General features: G+C 51.3%; 1 protein-coding gene across 2 annotated transcripts in view; it reads left to right on the top strand.

Annotated features, from left to right (window-relative positions):
- LRIG1 (leucine rich repeats and immunoglobulin like domains 1) overlaps positions 1 to 18,498 on the top strand; it is a 119,023-nt gene that overhangs the window by 59,599 nt on the left and 40,926 nt on the right. Inside the window, exon 1 of one of the 2 annotated variants that reach the window (XM_067755123.1) lies at positions 15,885 to 15,907. The exons of the other annotated variant lie outside the window; for it this stretch is intronic. Within the exon in view, the coding sequence (XP_067611224.1) occupies positions 15,900 to 15,907 (8 nt within the window). The 5' untranslated portion in view covers positions 15,885 to 15,899. Of the gene's footprint in view, positions 1 to 15,884; positions 15,908 to 18,498 lie in introns of those variants that run through there. 2 annotated transcript variants of the gene reach the window in all.

Raw genomic sequence — 18,498 nt, 5'->3', positions numbered from 1 at the left:
TGCATTCTGCCTATACATCAGAGAAGAAGCATTTATGATGGTGGGGGAAGAAAACCCTCTTTATAGTGAAACAATAGGCAAAACTTATCTCAGACTCTTTAAAAACCTTTTTCTTTATCATTCCGAAAGTCAGGCTTTGCTCTTCTTAAAAACAAAAAGAATACGTAAATATAAGCCATAGAAAGTGAAGCTTTCCCTCTAACCCCACCCAAAGGCTGTGCTGTAATACGGCAGAATTCTAGTGCTGACATTCAGCTCGGATAAGTATCTGTTGGTATTTTGTGAGGGTTGTTTTGGAATTGGCCCCTTCGACAAGGCCCCTTCGACAAGTCACAAAGAGTAATTAGAATTTTGGAAATAAGGGGAAAAATTCCCTTGGACTTTTTGGGAATGTGACGTTTTCTCCAAATCATGTGTGGTTCTTTTTTGTATGCGGAAAAACAGTGTTTATCAGCACGCAGAGTGAAGTTTTTCTGCCTGGTGATTGTTGTTTGATTTGGGGAATCCGTGTGAGGACTGGCCATTCCAGGGGTTCCCTCTCCTCCTGGCCTTGCCGACAGCAGTGATAAACCCTTTCACCACCCGAGGCTCCTTGTAGGCCAGGCCGGCCCCTGCCTGCCTCCCTCATTCTCTAGTGTGTGTTAGCAAGAGCCGTGATTTGGGGATGCTCCAGCAATTATGTGGTTCCAAATCGCCACACGCCTGTGGTTCTCACGCCTGTCTTCACTTCCCCCCGTTCCCTGAAAAACAGTTGTAGCTCCTGGGAGGCTCAGTAAATTGTCCAGGGAGAGAGAGGGCTTCAGAAAGCAAAGTGCTGGGCTTCCCTGGTGGCGCAGTGGTTAAGAATCCGCCTGCCAACGTAGGGGACACGGGTTCGAGCCCTGGTCCAGGAAGATCCCACATGCCACGGAGCAACTAAGCCCGTGCACCACAACTACTGAGCCTGTGCTCTAGAGCCCGTGAGTCACAACTACTGAGCCCACGAGCCGCAACTAGTGAGCCTGCGCTCTAGAGCCCGCGAGCTGCAACTACTGAAGCCCGCGCACCTAGAGCCTGTGCTCCGCAACAAGAGAAGCCACCGCAATGAGAAACCCGCGCACCGCACCGAAGAGTAGTCCCCGCTCGCCGCAACTAGAGGAAGCCTGCATGCAGCAACGAAGGCCCAACGCAGCCAAAAATAAATGAATAAAAGAAAAGAAAATAACAAAGAAAGCAAAGTGCTGCTGTGCATTGTGGGTACCATCAGACCTTGAGGCCAAGGTTCATCTTGTCCCTGCCTGGTGGTCCCATGGGTCACTTTGGGGAAGAGAAAGCACATTGGTGAGGACCCTGCCTGCTTCTCATACAGCTGCTCCTTTATGGGCATTTGAGCAGAGAATATTGGTCCAGTCTCTCTTCACCTCCAGCTGGACACGGGGTGTTAGGGTGACTTCTGTGCTGGCAGGAAAACCCCCCTACACCATTCTCTTGTCAGGACATCACCCAACAAAGTGCTTCCTATCTCTTGAACTCAGAATGCAGCAAGCCATTCTCAGTGAAGTGGGCGCTGGCGCCCGAGGAACGGGGAGAAACCATCCCTCCCGTGAACTTGGCCTCCCCCTCAGCTTCTAGCCCTGCCTCTGCCAGATATACCCCTACAGGTCTTTCACGAGTCACCTCTCCACTTTGGGTTTCTGTTGCCTCAGCTGTAAGGAAAGGTCCTGGTCCCACATCAGCCCCACTTAACCAGGGTCAAGGACACACACGGCTACTTCCTCTCCTGCAGGCCTGGGGCGGCACCTGGGCTGCGTGTTCTCTGGAACAAACGTCCATCTCTAGTTGAGAACGTCTCTCATGGCTTCCTGGCAGAGGCTCAGATGCTTGTGAGTTCTGTCTAGTGGGCCCACTGAGCCACCCGTGTTGAGAAGCTGCTTAATTAGCACCCTAGCTCATCCTGGCCACTGCCAAACCTGGGACCCACACCTTGTTTCTGAAGGGGTCCTCACGGCCTTGGCTCCAGCGGCGTCCAGGCTTGGTCCTTCTCTTCCTCTCCATCCTCCCTCCCACACGAGCCCCGTAGAACTCTACCCTCATCGCCTGCCACTGCACACCTACCACCCGGTGGGGTGCCTGCCTTGTGGTGGCCCCGCAGTCAGTATTTGGTGAAGAAATGAAGGAAGGAGCCCTGTGGCTTCCGTGTCACCTAAGGAATAAAGTCTTGGGCTCTTTCAGAGTTGGCCCCTGGTTCCCTTTCTTCCCGGCATCTCCCCACTTCCTGCCTCGAGCTTTCCATCAAGCTGCTCGTGATGGAAGCCCACACAGACCCGGGGTCTGATTCCAGGCCTTGTTCATGCTGTCACCTCTGTCTGGAATGGCTGTCCCTCCCCCCGCCACCTCCACAGCACTGTGGCCCCATCTGTTAGTGTGCCCGTCACGTCTCTGTCTTTGTGTCTCCAGGGTGTGTTTTTTGGGAATTGGGGGGTGGGGAAAGGGGGTCGACCATACTACGGTCAAGTTTACCTTTTTCTTTGAGCAGCTGCACCTAACAGGCACCCCATACACGCTTGGCTGGATAAATAAATGAAGGACTAAGTGAATGGGTTCGTCGAAGCACAGGGCAGATACTGGATAGTTTGAGACATGTATCGTCAAGGTAAAGGGACTCGTTTGGGACAAGTAATAACGGAAATGATCTGTTGTGGCTTCCTAGAGGGCCTGGCTCTTTTCAGCCAAGAGAGAGGACTCGCTGTCCCTGATTTATTGAAAATCTGGGCAGCTGTTACAGGAGGGAAAGCAGGTGTCGACACTACCCCGTGGAAGGCAGCGTGGCTCAGGGGCGGTGTGCGGGCCCCGGGGTCCCACTGTCCAGGTTGGAATCCTTACCTGTTGCTTTCTAGCAGCAGCTCTGCAAGCCTCGGTTTGCTTAGATGTGAAACTGTCCTTAAGCTGGCGTGGGTGTGTCAGGAGAAGGGCTCTCCTGGCCTCTGCTCACCTGTGAGTGGCCAACAAGTAGATCGGGGAATAGGCTTTTTCCAAGGTGAAGGTGGAGAGTCACTGCAGGATCCCTCTGTGCCTCCAGCCCATCCTGACTACTCCTCTGTAGTCAGGAAGTTCAGAAAACCCAGAGCTAAAGGTAAGCGGCCTTCTTTGCTACAGGATATGTAGGGCCTTTAGTCATGGGGGGGGGGGTGCAGTGTGGTGTCTCCCACATAAAATGAGCCTACCTGGACCCCTCTTCTGTGAGACCCTAACAGTTGCTTCATAAAGAAGGGGGTCTTGTGGTCACGTAAGTTTAGCAAATGCAGAATCGAGCAGAATGAAAAGGTCCTTTTCTTGGACCTACTTTGGGCGTCTGCCAGGGCTGACAAGGGAGGAATGTATGCGGCTGTTCCAGAGCCTTTTCATGGAACTCCTTCCAAGGCTGGTGTTCCAGGGATGGTGTTTTGAGAACCCCATGTCTGGCAGTGCAGGCCTGACCTTCGTCCACCACCATCTAAGTCTAGACGCCCAGGAGGCCCTCCTGCTTGGCCACATAGTGCTGCGGTTCAGCTGAGTTACAGGGCACAGAACCCAGCAGCCACTCCTGATACGTCCCCACTGGTGGCCACGGGTCTTCCAGTCAGCTTTATCAGCTACACCTTTCTCACTGAGTCCAACCCCCCCCATTCCTTCCTGATCGGTAGAAAGTAATTAAACGGTTCATGCCTATCCCTAGATTTCAGAAATTTCACAAAGCACAGCAGTATTTGGTGCTCGGCCCTTGGAACTGAGTCGTACCGGGTGGATTTCTGCTGGAGACCCAGTGAGGTAGCAGGTTGGCTGGCTGACTGCACCGTGCGTTCCAGCAGCACTGCTGTCTGATTCCACTGTGAATGTCTTGCTACGTTTTTTGTTGTTTTAATTAATCTTTGTATTTTGAGCTCATGGTGGATTCTCGTGCTGTTGTAAAAAAAATAACGTAGAAAGATCCTCGTATACCCTTAACCCAGTTTCCCCAGATGACAGCCTCTTGCGAAATTTCATACAACCAGGATACACATCAGTACAGTCAAGGTAGAGAATATTTCCATCCCCACAAGGATCCCTTGTGTTGCCTTCTTACACCCACACCCTTTTCCTTCCCTCCGCCACGCCCTTGGCAATCTCCAGTGTGTTCTCCATATATATAATTTTTCATGTAAGGAATGTTATATAAGTGGCTTCACACAGCATCTCACCTTTGCGGACTGGCTTTTTTTCATTCAGTATAATTCCTTGGAGATGCATCAAGGTGGTTGTGTGTATCCGTAGTTCATTCCTTTCTACTGCTGAGTAGTATCCACGGTATGAAGAGACCACACTTCGTTTAACCATGCCCTTCTTGAGGGACATCCGGGGTGTTTGCAGGTTTGGGCTAATACGAATAAAGCTGCTGTGAGCATTTTTGTGTGAATGTAAATTTTCGTTTCTCTGGGAGCAATGCCCTGGGGGGTAATTGCTGCATTGTATGGTAGTTGTATGCTTAGATATTTTAAGGAAGTGCCACAATTTTCCAGAGTGGCTGTACTGTCTTACACTCCTGCCAGCAGTGCATGAGCCGTGTGGTTCTCCGCATCGTGGCCAGCATTTGGTGCTGTCAGTATTTTTTATTTTAGCCATTCGGTAGGTGTGTATTGATATTTCTTGGTGGTTTTAATTTGCACTTCCCTAATGGCTAATGATGTTGAACATCCTTTCACATGCTTATTTGCCATCTGTATATTCTTTTTGGAGTAATATCTGTTCATGTCTTGTGACCATTTTCTAACCGGATTGTTTGGGGTATTTTTGCCGTTGAGTTTCAAGTGTTCTTTGTATATTCTAGATAGTAGTTCTTTGTTGGATATGTGGTCTGAAAATATTTTCTCCCAGTCTGTAGTTTGCCTTTTCATCTTAATAGGATCTTTCCGGGAGCAAATGTTTTTAATTTTGGTGCAAGTCCAATGTGTTAATTTTTCCATTTATGGATTGTGCCCCTAGGGTCAGATCTATCTGGCCCGAAACATAGATTTCTCCGACGTTTTTTTCTAAAAGTCATTAGTTTACATTTGACATTGAGGTTCATGATGATACATATTTTAATTATTTTATTTATTTGGCTGCGTTGGGTTTTCGTTGCTGCGCGCGGGCTTTCTCTAGTTGCGGCGAGTGGGGGCTTCTCTTGTTGCGGAGCACGGGCTCTAGGCGTGCGGGCTCAGTAGTTGTGGCTCACGGGCTTAGTCGCTCCGCGGCATGTGGGATCTTCCCGGACCAGGGCTCGAACCCATGTCCCCCGCATTGGCAGGAGGATTCTCAACCACTGCACCACTAGGGAAGCCCTGCAAAATGACAAAGGTTCGGCGCTGTTTGCAGGTTTTTTCCGACGGCATGGCGCGGCAAGCTGGGCAGGGCGGTGCAGTGGAGGGTCCCCGCAGCTCCAGGAGGTGGCCGCGACGGCCGATACGTATTTTGAAACCTGAAACAGAGGCGAAAATCGAAGCTTGTTGTTTCATGAAAGGAGCAGAGCAAGAGTTGGCTCCTGTAGGAACTCAGAACAGGCAAGACAAGAGGATGGCGTGGTTCCGGGGTGGAGAAGAGTCGGCGCCGCTTTGATGTTGCCGCGGGTCTTATCATCTCAGGGTGGATAAGAAGGACTGCATTAGAGGGCCGACTCCTTAATCCCGCCCATGCACATCCTTAACCCTCCCAGAGTGCAGTCAGGTCGTATGCTGAAGGCTTGGGAAATTGCGTGATAAGAGATACCCTGAATCCTATGATCGGGAGATCAGAAGTCTTCCAGATGGGGCAGGAAGCAGGCCTGGTTTTATTTTAAAGACATGTCAGTGGTATCACTCCCCAGAGGCGGGGAGGATCTTGGCTTGGAGGCTGCAGCCAAGTGCTGAAACAGCTTCCTCCACGCCGGAGCTCCAGAGCTGCCGGGAAGCTGGCAGGCGAGCCGGGGAACATGCTGGCAGTGGCTGGCGGGGTGGGGGGGGCAGTTACGGGAGCGCCCCAGCACCCCCAGTCCCGTCTCTGTCCTCGTAGCCACAGGCCGTCTCCAGAAAGGAGCGCAGCCGGGAGCCAGAGGGCACCTGGGCTCGTGTGCTGTTTAGCTGGGTGACCCCAGAGCAGCATCTTACCCTCTCTTAATCCGGCCGAGCGGTGCCTCTGTAGCGTGGTGTGGAGCAGAGGGTGAGCAAGTTTTCTCTGCTCCCTGAAAAGTGCCCGGTTCAGTCTTGTCATACTTGCTGCCGGAGGATAGAAGAGCCACTCTGACGCTGCTATTTAGGGCCCGCGCCCGTCATCTTAAATATAAATAGCGAGAGGTCTGGCTGGGCCCTGCAGCAACTGTGCACTGACACGCGGTGGGCCGAGGGTCCGGGAGGCCCACGTGTGCGTGTGGAAGGGCGGGGGGTGGCAGGATGTGCCCTTCCTGCATCTGCAGGCGGGTCCTGCCTCCCTTCGGGTCACAGGATCGGGGGGCGGCCCTGGTGGATGCTGAGAAGAGGTGGGAGACACAGGGTACTGTCCAGAGAAGCCCTCTTCCCCGGGGGTGGTTCCGCCCACTTCGGTTCCACGCAGGATTGTGTGATGAGGCTTCGTGCCTGGGCTGCAGCCCCAGCTGCGCTGCTTCCTGCTGGTTAAGCTTCCTACAGCTCATCACCCCCGTCTGTAAAATGGGGATGGTAACAGTATCCGCCTCTCGGGTCGTCATGGGGGTTAAACGAGCTGAACCGGAGCCTGGTACCGAGTAAGCACGAACTACGAAACGCTCGATTTGTTAGCCCTAGTCCGGCTCGTGTATCTCGCGAGAAGTGTGCGCATCCTCAGTGGCTAAGCGGCACGGGCCAGCTTCCTGGGAGGGTCCGCCGACCTGTGCAGCCGACGCTAGCGTTGGACCCGTTCCCTGGGGGCTGCAGAGGACCCCAGGGCTCATAGCAGGCCCGGAGCAGGCTGTGTGCCCGAGCATGCAGGGGTTCAGGGGGTTCCAGAGGAGACTCTGGAACTGGCGTCATCCCTGGCTAGGTGAGGGATGCCTGATAAACGAGGGGAGCAGCTCTGAGTGGCGGCCCGGGGGCTCCTCCCTGCTGGCACCCTTTGAAGAAAGGCCGCTGCTCCTTAGGTGGGCCTCTCAGCTGTGCCCCACCCCAGGGCCCTCCGCCTGGGGGCTGTCAGGCAGGCCAGGTGTTGGTACACTTAAGGATCAGGTCCCAAAGTTAAGTGTCTAAGGTCGAGTTAACAGCTTTGTAAAATATCTATTTAATTTATTTACGTAATTGATGAGCACATTAAAAGAATAGGCAAGGGCCTTCCCTGGTGGCGCAGTGAGTGAGAGTCCGCCTGCCGATGCAGGGGACACGGGTTCGTGCCCTGGTCTGGGAGGATCCCACGTGCCGCGGAGTGGCTGGGCCCGTGAGCCATGGCGGCTGAGCCTGCGCGTCCGGAGTCTGTGCTCCGCAACGGGAGAGGCCACAACAGTGAGAGGCCCGTGTACCGCAAAAAAAAAAAAAAAAAAGAATAGGCAAAAGGGAGGAAATTCCGGCGTCCTCCTGTTCTGTCCCAGAGCTACGAGTTATAGGGTTACAGTTCTCCCTACCTTTCCTGCCTGTGTGGTTTAGAGAGTGCACATCAGCTCCGCATCCCACCTTTTGCTTTGGCAGGTGGTGTGGACAGTCTCCCGAGCGCCTGAGTCCTTTGGGCAGCTTGGTGGCCGAGGCTGCAATGCGAGGGATGAGGTTAGGTTTCCTTTGCAGATGTTGAGTGGAGCCTCTGTGTTGTTTCTGTGTGGTGGTTACATTTTTTCAAGTCCTGGGTGGTGAGGTCCGTGAGAAGCGAAACCACCAGGTCTGTGAGGAGCTAATGACACAACCTGTCAGTCTTAGATCCCTGGGTGACCCCCTTGCTCCCCCAACCCACCAGCTGCAAGCCAGCATTTATGGACCCTGGGGAGAGGTGTTTGCTCTGCGCAGCCCAGCAGCTTGATCGTGTCACCTGGCCGGGGGCTTGCCCACCTAACCCTCGTTGGTGGAGAGCCATCAGTTAGAGGAGAAGTACCCATCGCAGCTTCTTCACGTCCTCCGGGAGGGGCTGTGTGAACACCCCTTGGTTGAGCCTGGCCTTAACAGGTGCTCTGACCGCCTGGTTCCTGATCGCTGCCATGTCTCCATCTTCCCCACCTTTCTTTGCCGGGAATGGTGGCTCATCCCCTCAAATCTGGGAGTCTGTGCCTCTAGCTCTTGGATAGGCTTGCGGCTGGCCTTCCCTGCAGAGCCGCCCTGAAAATTGTAATGAGAAATCGGGCAAGTCAAGTTCAGCCATGGGCTCCCTACTGGTACCAGGGTGTGTGGTTCCACGTGACGCGGCCTGACAGCTGGGCTCCCCACCCCCACCACCCCCCGAGGTGCAGAGGATAGGGTGTTCAGGGAGCAGGTTGCCAGGGCGAGGGGAGAAAAGAAGAAAAAAAGGGCTGGATTGACTCATTTAAGGGAAGATAAAGCCGAGAGTGGCCATGTCAGCTTTGACCAGGAGAGAGAAACTCTCCGGGCTTTTCTGACCCGGGATGCCCCTCTGTGGATGGGAGTGCAGATGGAGTGGCTCGCTGTTCCTAACTTAACATCTCCTGGCCCGACTTGGTGCCGCTCTGCCCTGCCCACATGCAGGGCAGGTTACCTCCCCCTGGTCACGGAGCTGAGTGCCCAGCCAGCCCTTAGAAGTCCCTGCCAGTGTGAAATGGCACGGCTCTTCTCCCTGGGGAGCGCAGTCCAGACGTGGCTTAAAGGGCTTCCTTGGGTCAGCGTGTCGGGTTGGAACTCTCCTGGTTGAATTTCTCCTCCTCCTTTTCCACCGTGGCTGAGGCAGGAGTGGGGAAGCACGTGTGTGGCTATGGAGACCGGGGTTAGGGCCGATCTGCCCTCGCTGCTGCCAGGGGTGGGGTGACGGGGGGACTGGTGGCCGTTGCGTGGTGAGTAGAGCCACCACTTCTGCCAACCCCGGCTGATCAACGAATGTCCATCCGTGTTCGGGGTAACATTGAACTTGGGAGATGCACGATCAGCCTGAAAGTCCATTGTGTTTGACATGTTCTTCTAAGGCCATCTGTCAGCTTCCCTGCCTAAAAAAGTGAATTCTACATTACACCTCTCATTTTTGTCTTTAAAAGCTTTGTTTAATTGAATGGTTGATTTTGCCTTTTTTTTTTTTTTTTCCTGAATAACATTCCTTTGTTCAGGAATGTGGTGGCAAATACAGGAGACTGAACTGAAGTTGTAATTCATTTGTTTATTCAACAGATTTTTTTTTTTAATTTTTACTTTATATTGGAGCATAGCTGATTCACAATGTTGTGTTAGTTTCAGGTCATAGCAAAGTGATTCAGTTATGCATACACATGTATCTATTCTCTTACAAATTCTTTTCCCATTTAAGTTATTACAGAATATTGAGCAGAGTTCCTTGTGCTATACAGTAGGTCCTTGTTGGTTATCTATTTTAAATATAGTGGTGTGTACATGTCAATCCCAGACTGCCAGTCTGTCCCTTCCCCCCGATAACCTCTTAAGTTCCTTCTCTAAATCTGTGAGTCTTAAACAGATATTTATTGAATGTCTTTTATGTTATACTCATGGCTTTATACTCATGGTGCTAAGGATATATAGCAGTAAAGAAGACCAGCTAAACTTACATTCTAATGATGTAATGATCTTGGGACTACTTAATACCTTAGGAGGTTTTGTTGTGTTCTGTTTACAATTAATAGACTTTTAGAGCAGTTTTAGATTTACAGGAAAATGGAGCAGAAAGTACAGAGACTTCCCTTATACCCTAGGACGTGCCCCTCTGGTTTCCACTACTGTTAACATCTTGCATTAGTCTGTTGCTTCGTTACAATCGATAGGTCAGTACTGAGACATTCTCATTAACCAAACCTATAGTTTTCCAGGGTTCACTGTGTTGTACATTCTTTGAACTTCTGCAGATGTTCAGTGATGCTTATTCACCATTACGGTATCACACGGAATAGTTTCATGGCCCTAAAAAACTCCCATGTGCATCACCGATTCATTCCTTTCTCCTCCCAGGCCCCTGCCGACCACCGATCTTTCTGCTGTCCCCACAGTTTTGCCTTTTGCAGAAGGTCGTGTGTTCGGAGTCACGCAGTAGGTGCCTTTTCTGATGAGCTGCTTTTGTTCCACAGTGTGCATTTCCTCAGGAGGGCTCGTCTTCGTCCTGTGCTTGTAGTTGGGATTGGATCCTGATGATTTGCAGCCCTTCGTGGCTCGGGTCGCTCTTAACTTCACAGAATCATAGTGGCTGACTCTTGACTGTGCTTAAGTTTCTTCATTCCAGATCTCGGACTTCCAGCTCGAGGTGTAGAAGCCCGCGGGTGGGAGAACCAAACGGGATGTGGTGCATCAAGGCGCCTTGGGGACCTCGGGTCCTCTTCATATGGAGTTCATCAAAACGGTCCGTTGAAGACCCCAAGGGGAAAGTGACCCCGAAGGAAGTGAACGGGTCGGGAGGTCGGTTGACACAGCCCAGTCCTGTCTTCGGAGGGTCTGACCCCTCCTGGCGGAGGCTGTTTATCCCGCCACTGGGCCACTCTTGTTTTTTGTCCGATCTCCACCTGAATAAACAGATCCGGAACGTCATCTGCAGCCAGGCTGAGAATCGGGCCAAAATTCCCCAGGGAACTGGTGATTCACCAGCAGCGGGTGTGGGGAGAGGGAGTGAGCAAGAGACAGAAGGAGACCTGCTTATTCGGAGTCTCATTTCCTGTCCAGCAAATAACCCAGGCTGGGCCGTCCTTATGAGGCACTGGTTTCTTAAGGCAAATTATCGATTTATGCAATAGAACAGATGGTTTTGGTTTTCATTTTTAGGAAGACGAATGCAAAGCAGCCCTAGTGAGAGGGTGATGCTTTCAACTGTCATTCTGAGAAGAGAAACTTTTCTTCGAGTTGGCCTAAGAAAGCTCTCCTGGATTCATGAGTTGTTTTTAAAATCTCCTTATCTTTATTTTCAAGATGCTTTGGGGCATTGGTCCCAATAACGGGCACATTCACAGTTTTCTTACCAATTTTGGACTTAGAATTATTTTTTTTATTTTTATTTTTTTGCTGTATGCGGGCCTCTCACTGTTGGGGCCTCTCCCGTTGCGGAGCACGGGCTCCGGACGTGCAGGCTCAGCGGCCGTGGCTCACGGGCCCAGCCGCTCCGCGGCATGCGGGATCTTCCCGGACCGGGGCACGAACCCGTGTCCCCTGCATCGGCAGGCGGACTCTCAACCACTGCGCCACCAGGGAAGCCCCTGGACTTAGAATTATTAATTCTCTTTTTTTCTCTTGTTTGGTGCTTCTCAGGCCCCCCACTGATAATACAGTTACTCTGTTTGACACCTGGACAAGATTAGATTGAGCTTTTTCATGCTCTGTGGTTCCAGGCTGTATTCCTAATGCTGTTTGTGGGGGAATGGTACAGGAAGGAGGGACACACGGGGGCGGTGGCATCAGAGAATGTGGTTGAATGAGGCAGCGTGAGATATGGCATGTGGATCAGATGACTTTTCAGATGCATTTCAACCCTGAAGGATTTGGTTAAAAGGAGTCTACCGGTGTCTGCCGAGGCTGCACATACGTGGGCTCCATGACTGTGTACCAGCGCCACCCTAGACATCGATTCCTGCCCGAAATGCAGGCAAATGTGCACCAAAAGACATGCGCAAAAGGCACGTCCCTGTGCATGGCTGTGGTTTTTGCAGTAACCCAAACTGGAAATGACTCAGTGTCCATCAGCAGTAGAATGAAAAATAAATTGCCCTACGTTCCCTCGAGAGAAATACTACGCAATGATGAAAAAGACTTAAGTCCTGCTAATGCAACCACATGGGTGAGTCTCATGTGTGGAGTGAAAGTAGCCAGATACAGAAGAGTATATATGGAACGATTCCAGGGAGATAAAGCACAGCAACGGGCAAAATTAATCATAGGTGATAGAAGTTAAGGTTCCCCTGGGGAAGAACAGATGAAAAGGACAGTGACAGGAGGGAGCCTGCTGGGATGTAGAAAATGTTCTGTATCTGTCATGTGGTTACACGGGTGCAGACATTTTGTAAAAATGCATTGAGCTCTACATTTATCATTGGTGCCCTTCTCAGTATGCCTGTGATATTTCAGTAAAAACATTTGCAAACAAACAGAACGACTGACCCCCTGCCCCGACCGCATGGTCTGTTGGATACTGCTGTGTTTTGCAACAAAAGAGAAATCAATGTCTTCTTGTGTGTCCTTGAAATGATTAATGTTTTTTAGCGCTTGCAATAATACAGTCGAACCCCCTTAGGTAAACATCAGGGCTACTCGGGTTATTAAATCATTAATACCGTGTACGCGCCTTCATCCTGATCATTTTGATCACCTGCTACGTGGGCCAGTGGGGTTAGGTGCGGTGGTGCAGGGCCGTAGGAAGAATTCCAGGGCACCACGGTGATGGGCCAGGTGCAACGTGCTCTGGGTGCTCAGAGGCTGCAGGGTGTGGAGTTTGATTAACCACGTCTGCCAGGGTCACTGTGGGGAATGGCGGGAGGGGGAGGGATGGGAGTGGTGGCAGGTGTATTACATTTTTACCCCCATTTCTGGGCTAGATTGTGTGAAACTATTTCTTAGCCAGAGGTTCCGATGAGGCAAGAGCTGTAAGTGGAGTTTTGCTGATTATTAAAAGTTTGATGTTGAGGTAACATGATGGAAAACTTGCTGTATCTAGTAAGAGTCAACACTGCAGGAGTTGACCACGTGTACTGCTGTGAGTCACCCTACTTGTCTGGGAGAGCTGAGGGCACGCCTGCTTAGATATTAGGACTGGTGTGATGGCCGGCTTCGGTGTGTTTCTTTCTGTGTCATTGGAAGAACTAAAAAGAGCGAGGATACACAGCGTGAATGTCTGCTCTCTGTAAGATCACTGTTTGCCAGCCTGCCTCCACTGGCCCCGGTCAGGAACCTGGATCATCTTCTGAGGAGCGTGAGAATGATGTAAACTTAGGTTCCGTTGCACTTCCTGAAGGGGTAGGAGAGACGTCATTGGGAAAGATGGTGATGACTGATGTCTGACCTGGGTTTTGGAGGGAGCACGGGAGGGTTCTCTCTGCTGCGGAGAGGTGTTTAGCCCCATTTTGCAGGTGGTTAAACCAGATTCAAAAAGAGTGATTGACACACAGTTGGAAAGCTGCATCAGAGCGAGAATTAGAATCTGGGTCCCTGCCTCCCAGAAATCCAAACCGGTTGCTCTGTGGTGTAGACCAGGGGCCAGATCTGCCTCACAGCTTGCTCTGGTCAAGCAAGTTTTCTTGGAGTACAGCCACACTCGGCTCACATAGTGTCTGCGGCTGCTTGTACACCCCACCTTCAGGGTTGAGTTGTCATGACACAGAGCCTAAAATATTTAAAATCTGGCCCACTGTAGACTGCATGGCTGACCCCTGGTGTAGACTGTAGGTGCATAGTTTCAGCAACCAGCTGTAATCCACTTGACCCACCTTGACTCCTTTGATCCCCTCGCCCTTTCTTCCTGGCTGTTATCTGTGACACGAGATCTTTTCCACCACGAACGGCACTACCTTCTAAACCCCCGTGTACAGAACCACAGTGGAACAATCACTTATGATGAAAAGCTTTCAGTGTTGGTTTCAAATGCCTCCGGGTGTTTCACTGTCTAATTTAACATCGACTCTGAAAATGTAGCCCAGTGGAGAGAGCTTATCTTTCCCGCTGCCTGCCTTTGAAGCCGGCTTTTATTTGTGAAGCCTTTAACAGGTGTTGGTTTAATAGACTTCTGCAGTATTACAGTTTCCGCACCCCAGAGGACAGCCTGAGGGTTACACCAACCCGGGGTGGAGGCACAGGCTGCGCGATCTGGCCGCCACCCCTCCCCCCAGTCCCTGTCACCACAGAGTTGTTCTGGTTCTGTTTGGTGGCAGAGAAAGGGCTGGGCTGCTCCCTGGATGAGACCGGTTAGAAGTACTCCTCTAACACTGTCCTCTCCCCTGCCCTCTCCTCACTCTCGTTTTCTAGCCCTGAGGGCCTCCCTTTGCAGCTTGTCCTGCGCTGTCCTCTTCTTTCCACCCGGAGCTTCCATCACTGTGAGCCGGAGCTTCGTCCGCCGTATTTGCTCAGCGTGGCCCTCCGCAGCTCTCTGCAGCCTTGTCGCTCACACAGGGCTCTGGGAGGCTGGTACAAAAGCCGGCTTGGCTGGGGCCAATGACACAGACCAGTGTGAGCTGACCCGGGAATAGCCAGCCGGCAGTCACATGTAGCCAAGCTCTGCCGAAGGCTTACGGATTGAACCTGGGGCAGTGCACCTCAAATTCCGCCTGGAGAGCCTCTCGGATGGGCTGGGGGGTCCCACTCCCCTGGGCTTGCACGCTGGCTCCTCTTCGTGTCCCAGGGTGTGACCGTGGCTGAAGCCCAGCAGAGCTCTGAGCCCCAGTGTCTGCAGCTGTAAAGATGATAATAGTGCCTTCCTCCTGAGATTGCTGTGTCTTTTCACGGAGCCTTCACCCAGGGCCTGCTACCTAGAGGTGTGTTCGGTAATTGGTCAGCTGTTGTTAAAAAGAACTTGGACAAGGATTCAGAGGTTATAAAGATGAACGGGGGCCTTGACAACTGGACAGTTAGTTAACATTACAGGAGTGACATAACCACTCATGTTGCATGTGGCATTAAAACATGCAGAGTTTTATGAAAGTGGGACACCTCTTAAGGAGGAGGAGGGAGGCTTTCCTGAATACTGAGTCTTTGAACCTTGATGGACAGGTGTCCGGAGGGGATGTCCCTGGTGGGGAAGGGTTTGGTGGGCTGGGGTCAGGGACGTGGGCCCGAGTCCCACGTGCTACAGGAGTGAGGAGGAGGATGTAATCCAGCTGGTTGGGGACCCACCAGATCTCTAGGCCCCCTGAATCCTGCAGAAGCTTCAATCTGGGATTTAATTTGAAGCACAGCTCCCCAAATAGCCCAGTCTCTCAGTGGTGGGGTTTTTGACACTCTCCAGCTGGAGCAGCCTCGTTTCATGCATGAAGCTAAGAGTGAGAGCTCTGAGTCAGCCCTTTGTTCCCAAGAAGGAATCAGGCCTGCCTGTTTGCACTGAAGTGTCGGGCAGGACTAGGAACCATTCATTCCTTCTTTTTCCAGAGCACCCGCTGCAAACTAGGTCAGAGCATCGCTCTGAGGGTACAGATATGGCTAATAAAAAGCAGAACTCATTTCATTGAGTACCTGCTTCATGTCAGGTCACATCAGCCCACAGGGCCTGGGAACTTCACACCACCTTTATAGCGGTTCACACCTGTAAGTGGTATAATGGGGATTTGAACTCAGGCAGGGCCATGTTCTTCAATGCCATGCCATGTTCCAGCCCATGAAGAACTCATGGCCTTGGGTGGAATTGCCAGGGTCCACAGAGACATCTAACAAGGTGTGATTCTTGCTCTGGTGAGAGAAGGGAGATAGAGCTGTGTGGTCAGCTTTCCTGAATAGGAGGAATTCAGGAAGAGTTTGATCAGGGTGCTGGGCTAGAGTCTAGAGCAGAGAGACCAGATCTGGGGAGAGAAGATGATGTGCATTCTTTGAGCTCCAAGAAGCTCTGAAGCCACTGTGGGCTGGGTCATTTGTCTCTGAGCAGTGCTGCCATGGGGCAGTTGGCAAACTCTTTCCTTCATGTTTCCTGATTAAACTCATCTGCTTAAATGTAGATGAGTCCCAAATCTGTGTCTAAGCCTTTCTGAATTCAACCTGTATTCTTTGTGATTCCTTTAACAGTTATTTATTGAGGACCTACTGTGTGCCTCACCCTATTCCAGGGGTTGGAGGCCCAGCAGTGGTCAAAACAAACAAACATCTCTGCCTTCATGGAGCCACATCCTGGTGGGAGAGAAGATGTTAAGGTAGAAATAAGCAAAATACTGGATGTATTAGATGATAATTAAAAAATACTGAGAGATATAAAGCAGGCAAGAGAGTGGAAAGTGTGAGAGTGGGGGGGGAGGGAGGAGGGAGAAATGGTGGGGGGAGACTGTGGCCAGGGACCCCTCATTGAGAAGGTGACATGTGAAAAAAGATGGGAAGGAAGTAAGGGCATGGGACCTGCGGATCTCTGGGGGCAGAGCATTCATTCCAAGCAATGGGAAAGGCAAGTGCAAAGGTCGTGAGTCAGGCGTCTGCCTGCCGTGTCTGAGGGCCAGTGTGGGGGGCAGAGTACAAGGCGGAAGAGTAGGAAGTGAGCAGCAAGGCACGTGCGCGGCAGACCACAGGGGCCTCGGAGGCTATCGTAAGGACTTCTCCTGAGTGAGACAGGAAAGCCGTCATCTGAGTTTTAGGCAAACAAGTCCTGTGAGCTGGCTGATTTTTGCTTTGTTTTGTTTTTAAATTGTAGTAAAGCACACATTACATGAAATTTACCGTCTTACTCATTTTTTAAGTATACAGTTCAGTAGTGTTAAGTACACTCGTGTTGTGTAATCAATTTCCAGAGCTTTCTCCATCTTGGAAAATGAAAATTCCAAAATTATTAAACAGCTCCCCGCTCCGCCTCCCCCCAGCCCCTGGCAACCGCCGCTCTACGTTCTGTCTCAATGAATTTGACTACTCTAGGCACTCATGGAAATGGAGTCATAGGGTTTTTCATTTAACGCAGTGTCCTCAAGATTCATCCGTGTTAATAGCGTGTGTCAGAACTTCCTTTCTAAGGCTGAATGATAGTGCTTTGTATGTGTACACCTGTCATGTTTGTCCATCTGTCCGTCCGTGCGTCCGTCCATCCATCCGTTGGGTTGCTTCACCTTTTGGCTACTGTGAATAATGCTGCTATAAACATGGGTGTACAAATAACTCTTCGAGATCTGCTTTCATTTCTTTTGGATGAACACCCAGAAGTAGATTGCTGGGTCACACGCTGATAATTCTGTGCCTAATTTTTCGAAGAACTACCGCACCATTTTCTTCAGCAGCTGCGCCAGGATTCCAGTTTCTCCACATCCTCTGCCCCACATACCATTCCGGAGTTTTTTTTTGTAATAGTAGCCATGCTGTGGGCGTGAGGTGCTATCTCTTCGCATTTCCCTAACGCTTAGTGAAGTTGAGCGTCTTTTCACGTGCTCATTCGCCATTTATCTTCTTTGAAGAAATGTCTATTCAAGCCCTTTGCACGTTTTTTGATGGAGTCGTTTGGGTTTTTCGTGTTGTTGCTGTTGAGTTGTAGTTCCTGTGTCTTCTAGATATTCACTCCTCATCAGATAGGAGTGAGATTCTGTGAGATGTCCTGACAGCATCTCTACGGCTGCTGGCTTGAGAATAGGCCATAAGGGCAAGGATGGAAGGTCTAGCCAGTCGCCTGGTTACCTTAGCATTTCTGAACGAGAAAATTTAGGATCACCATTCTCTGCACCCCCATCTGTCGTCTCCAGGTCCTGTGGACCCCTCTCTTCTTCTTCTCTCGTGTCTGTCTCTCTGTTGCCGCCACCTCTCACCTGGTCCCCTGGGACATGGATGCCCTACTCCTCAGGGCATCTGCGAGGGCTTGCCTGATGTGGTCCCCCTGCCTCTGCCCGGCCCGTCTCCTGCCAGCACGCACATCCCACCCTCTGGAGCTGGCCCCGGCAGCCTCTTCCGGCAGAATCCTCCCCAGCTCCGCCCTCCCTCCCGGCAGGTCTCATCCGTCCTCGCTCCCACGCTCCGTTGTTTCTCATCTCCATGGCTGCCTCTTCTGCTCAACAGGGACCTCTTTCCAGTGTATGAAAGAGACCCGTCTTCATCACAGCATCCTTCCTCCAGCCTGGGCCTGGCACAGAGCAGGGGCCCAGAACATGTTTGATTCAGTGCATAAATACACAGACGAGAAAAAAGAAGGAAGGTGTAAGATGAAAGAGCCAGAGGAGAGGACGGGGTGGAGGGGCAGTGGGAGAAGTGGGCGGGGGCTCGCAGCTGTCCCGTGGTCCCTTGGACTGTGTATGGTCCCTCTTTGTGTGACTTGGGGCCAGCGGCGCCCCTTCCCTTCTTTCCTCAGACCTTCTTTTCCCAGCTCCCTGGTACTGCATTCAGAGTTCCTGGATGAGGCTCAGCTCTACTCCCTTTATTTCTTGTTCTTTTTTCCCATACTTTACATAATAAAGGTCTTCTTTTCTATTCTTTTTTTCTTTTTCTCTTGGAGTCAGAAAACTGAAGAGACTATCTTTATTAAGAATTTAATAAAGAACTCAAAGGAAGTAGTTTGGGGGTGGGGCACATGGAGGGAAAAGGGGCCTCTCATTCTGTTGTGGCTTTGCTGTGTGTAAAGGAGCTGTACCCTTGTAAATGGATTTTTGGGTTCAGGGCCTGGGAGAGAGGGGAAGAAAACAAAGGCGTCGGCGAGAAGCCCCAGAGCTTCTGGGAAAGAGGGCCTTGTTTATGCCTGTTGGAAACGATTTGGTCAAGTGTTTGTTTAAGAGAGATGCCACTTGGTTAGCGACGCCTGGCTCACTTGTATCGTGTTCAAGAATGC

Source organism: Pseudorca crassidens, chromosome 10, assembly GCF_039906515.1.
Source record: "Pseudorca crassidens isolate mPseCra1 chromosome 10, mPseCra1.hap1, whole genome shotgun sequence".
NCBI classification, from domain to species: Eukaryota; Metazoa; Chordata; class Mammalia; order Artiodactyla; family Delphinidae; genus Pseudorca; species Pseudorca crassidens.
The sequence above is the reverse complement of the archived record's forward strand: the minus strand, read 5'-3'. Positions and strand labels throughout refer to the sequence as shown.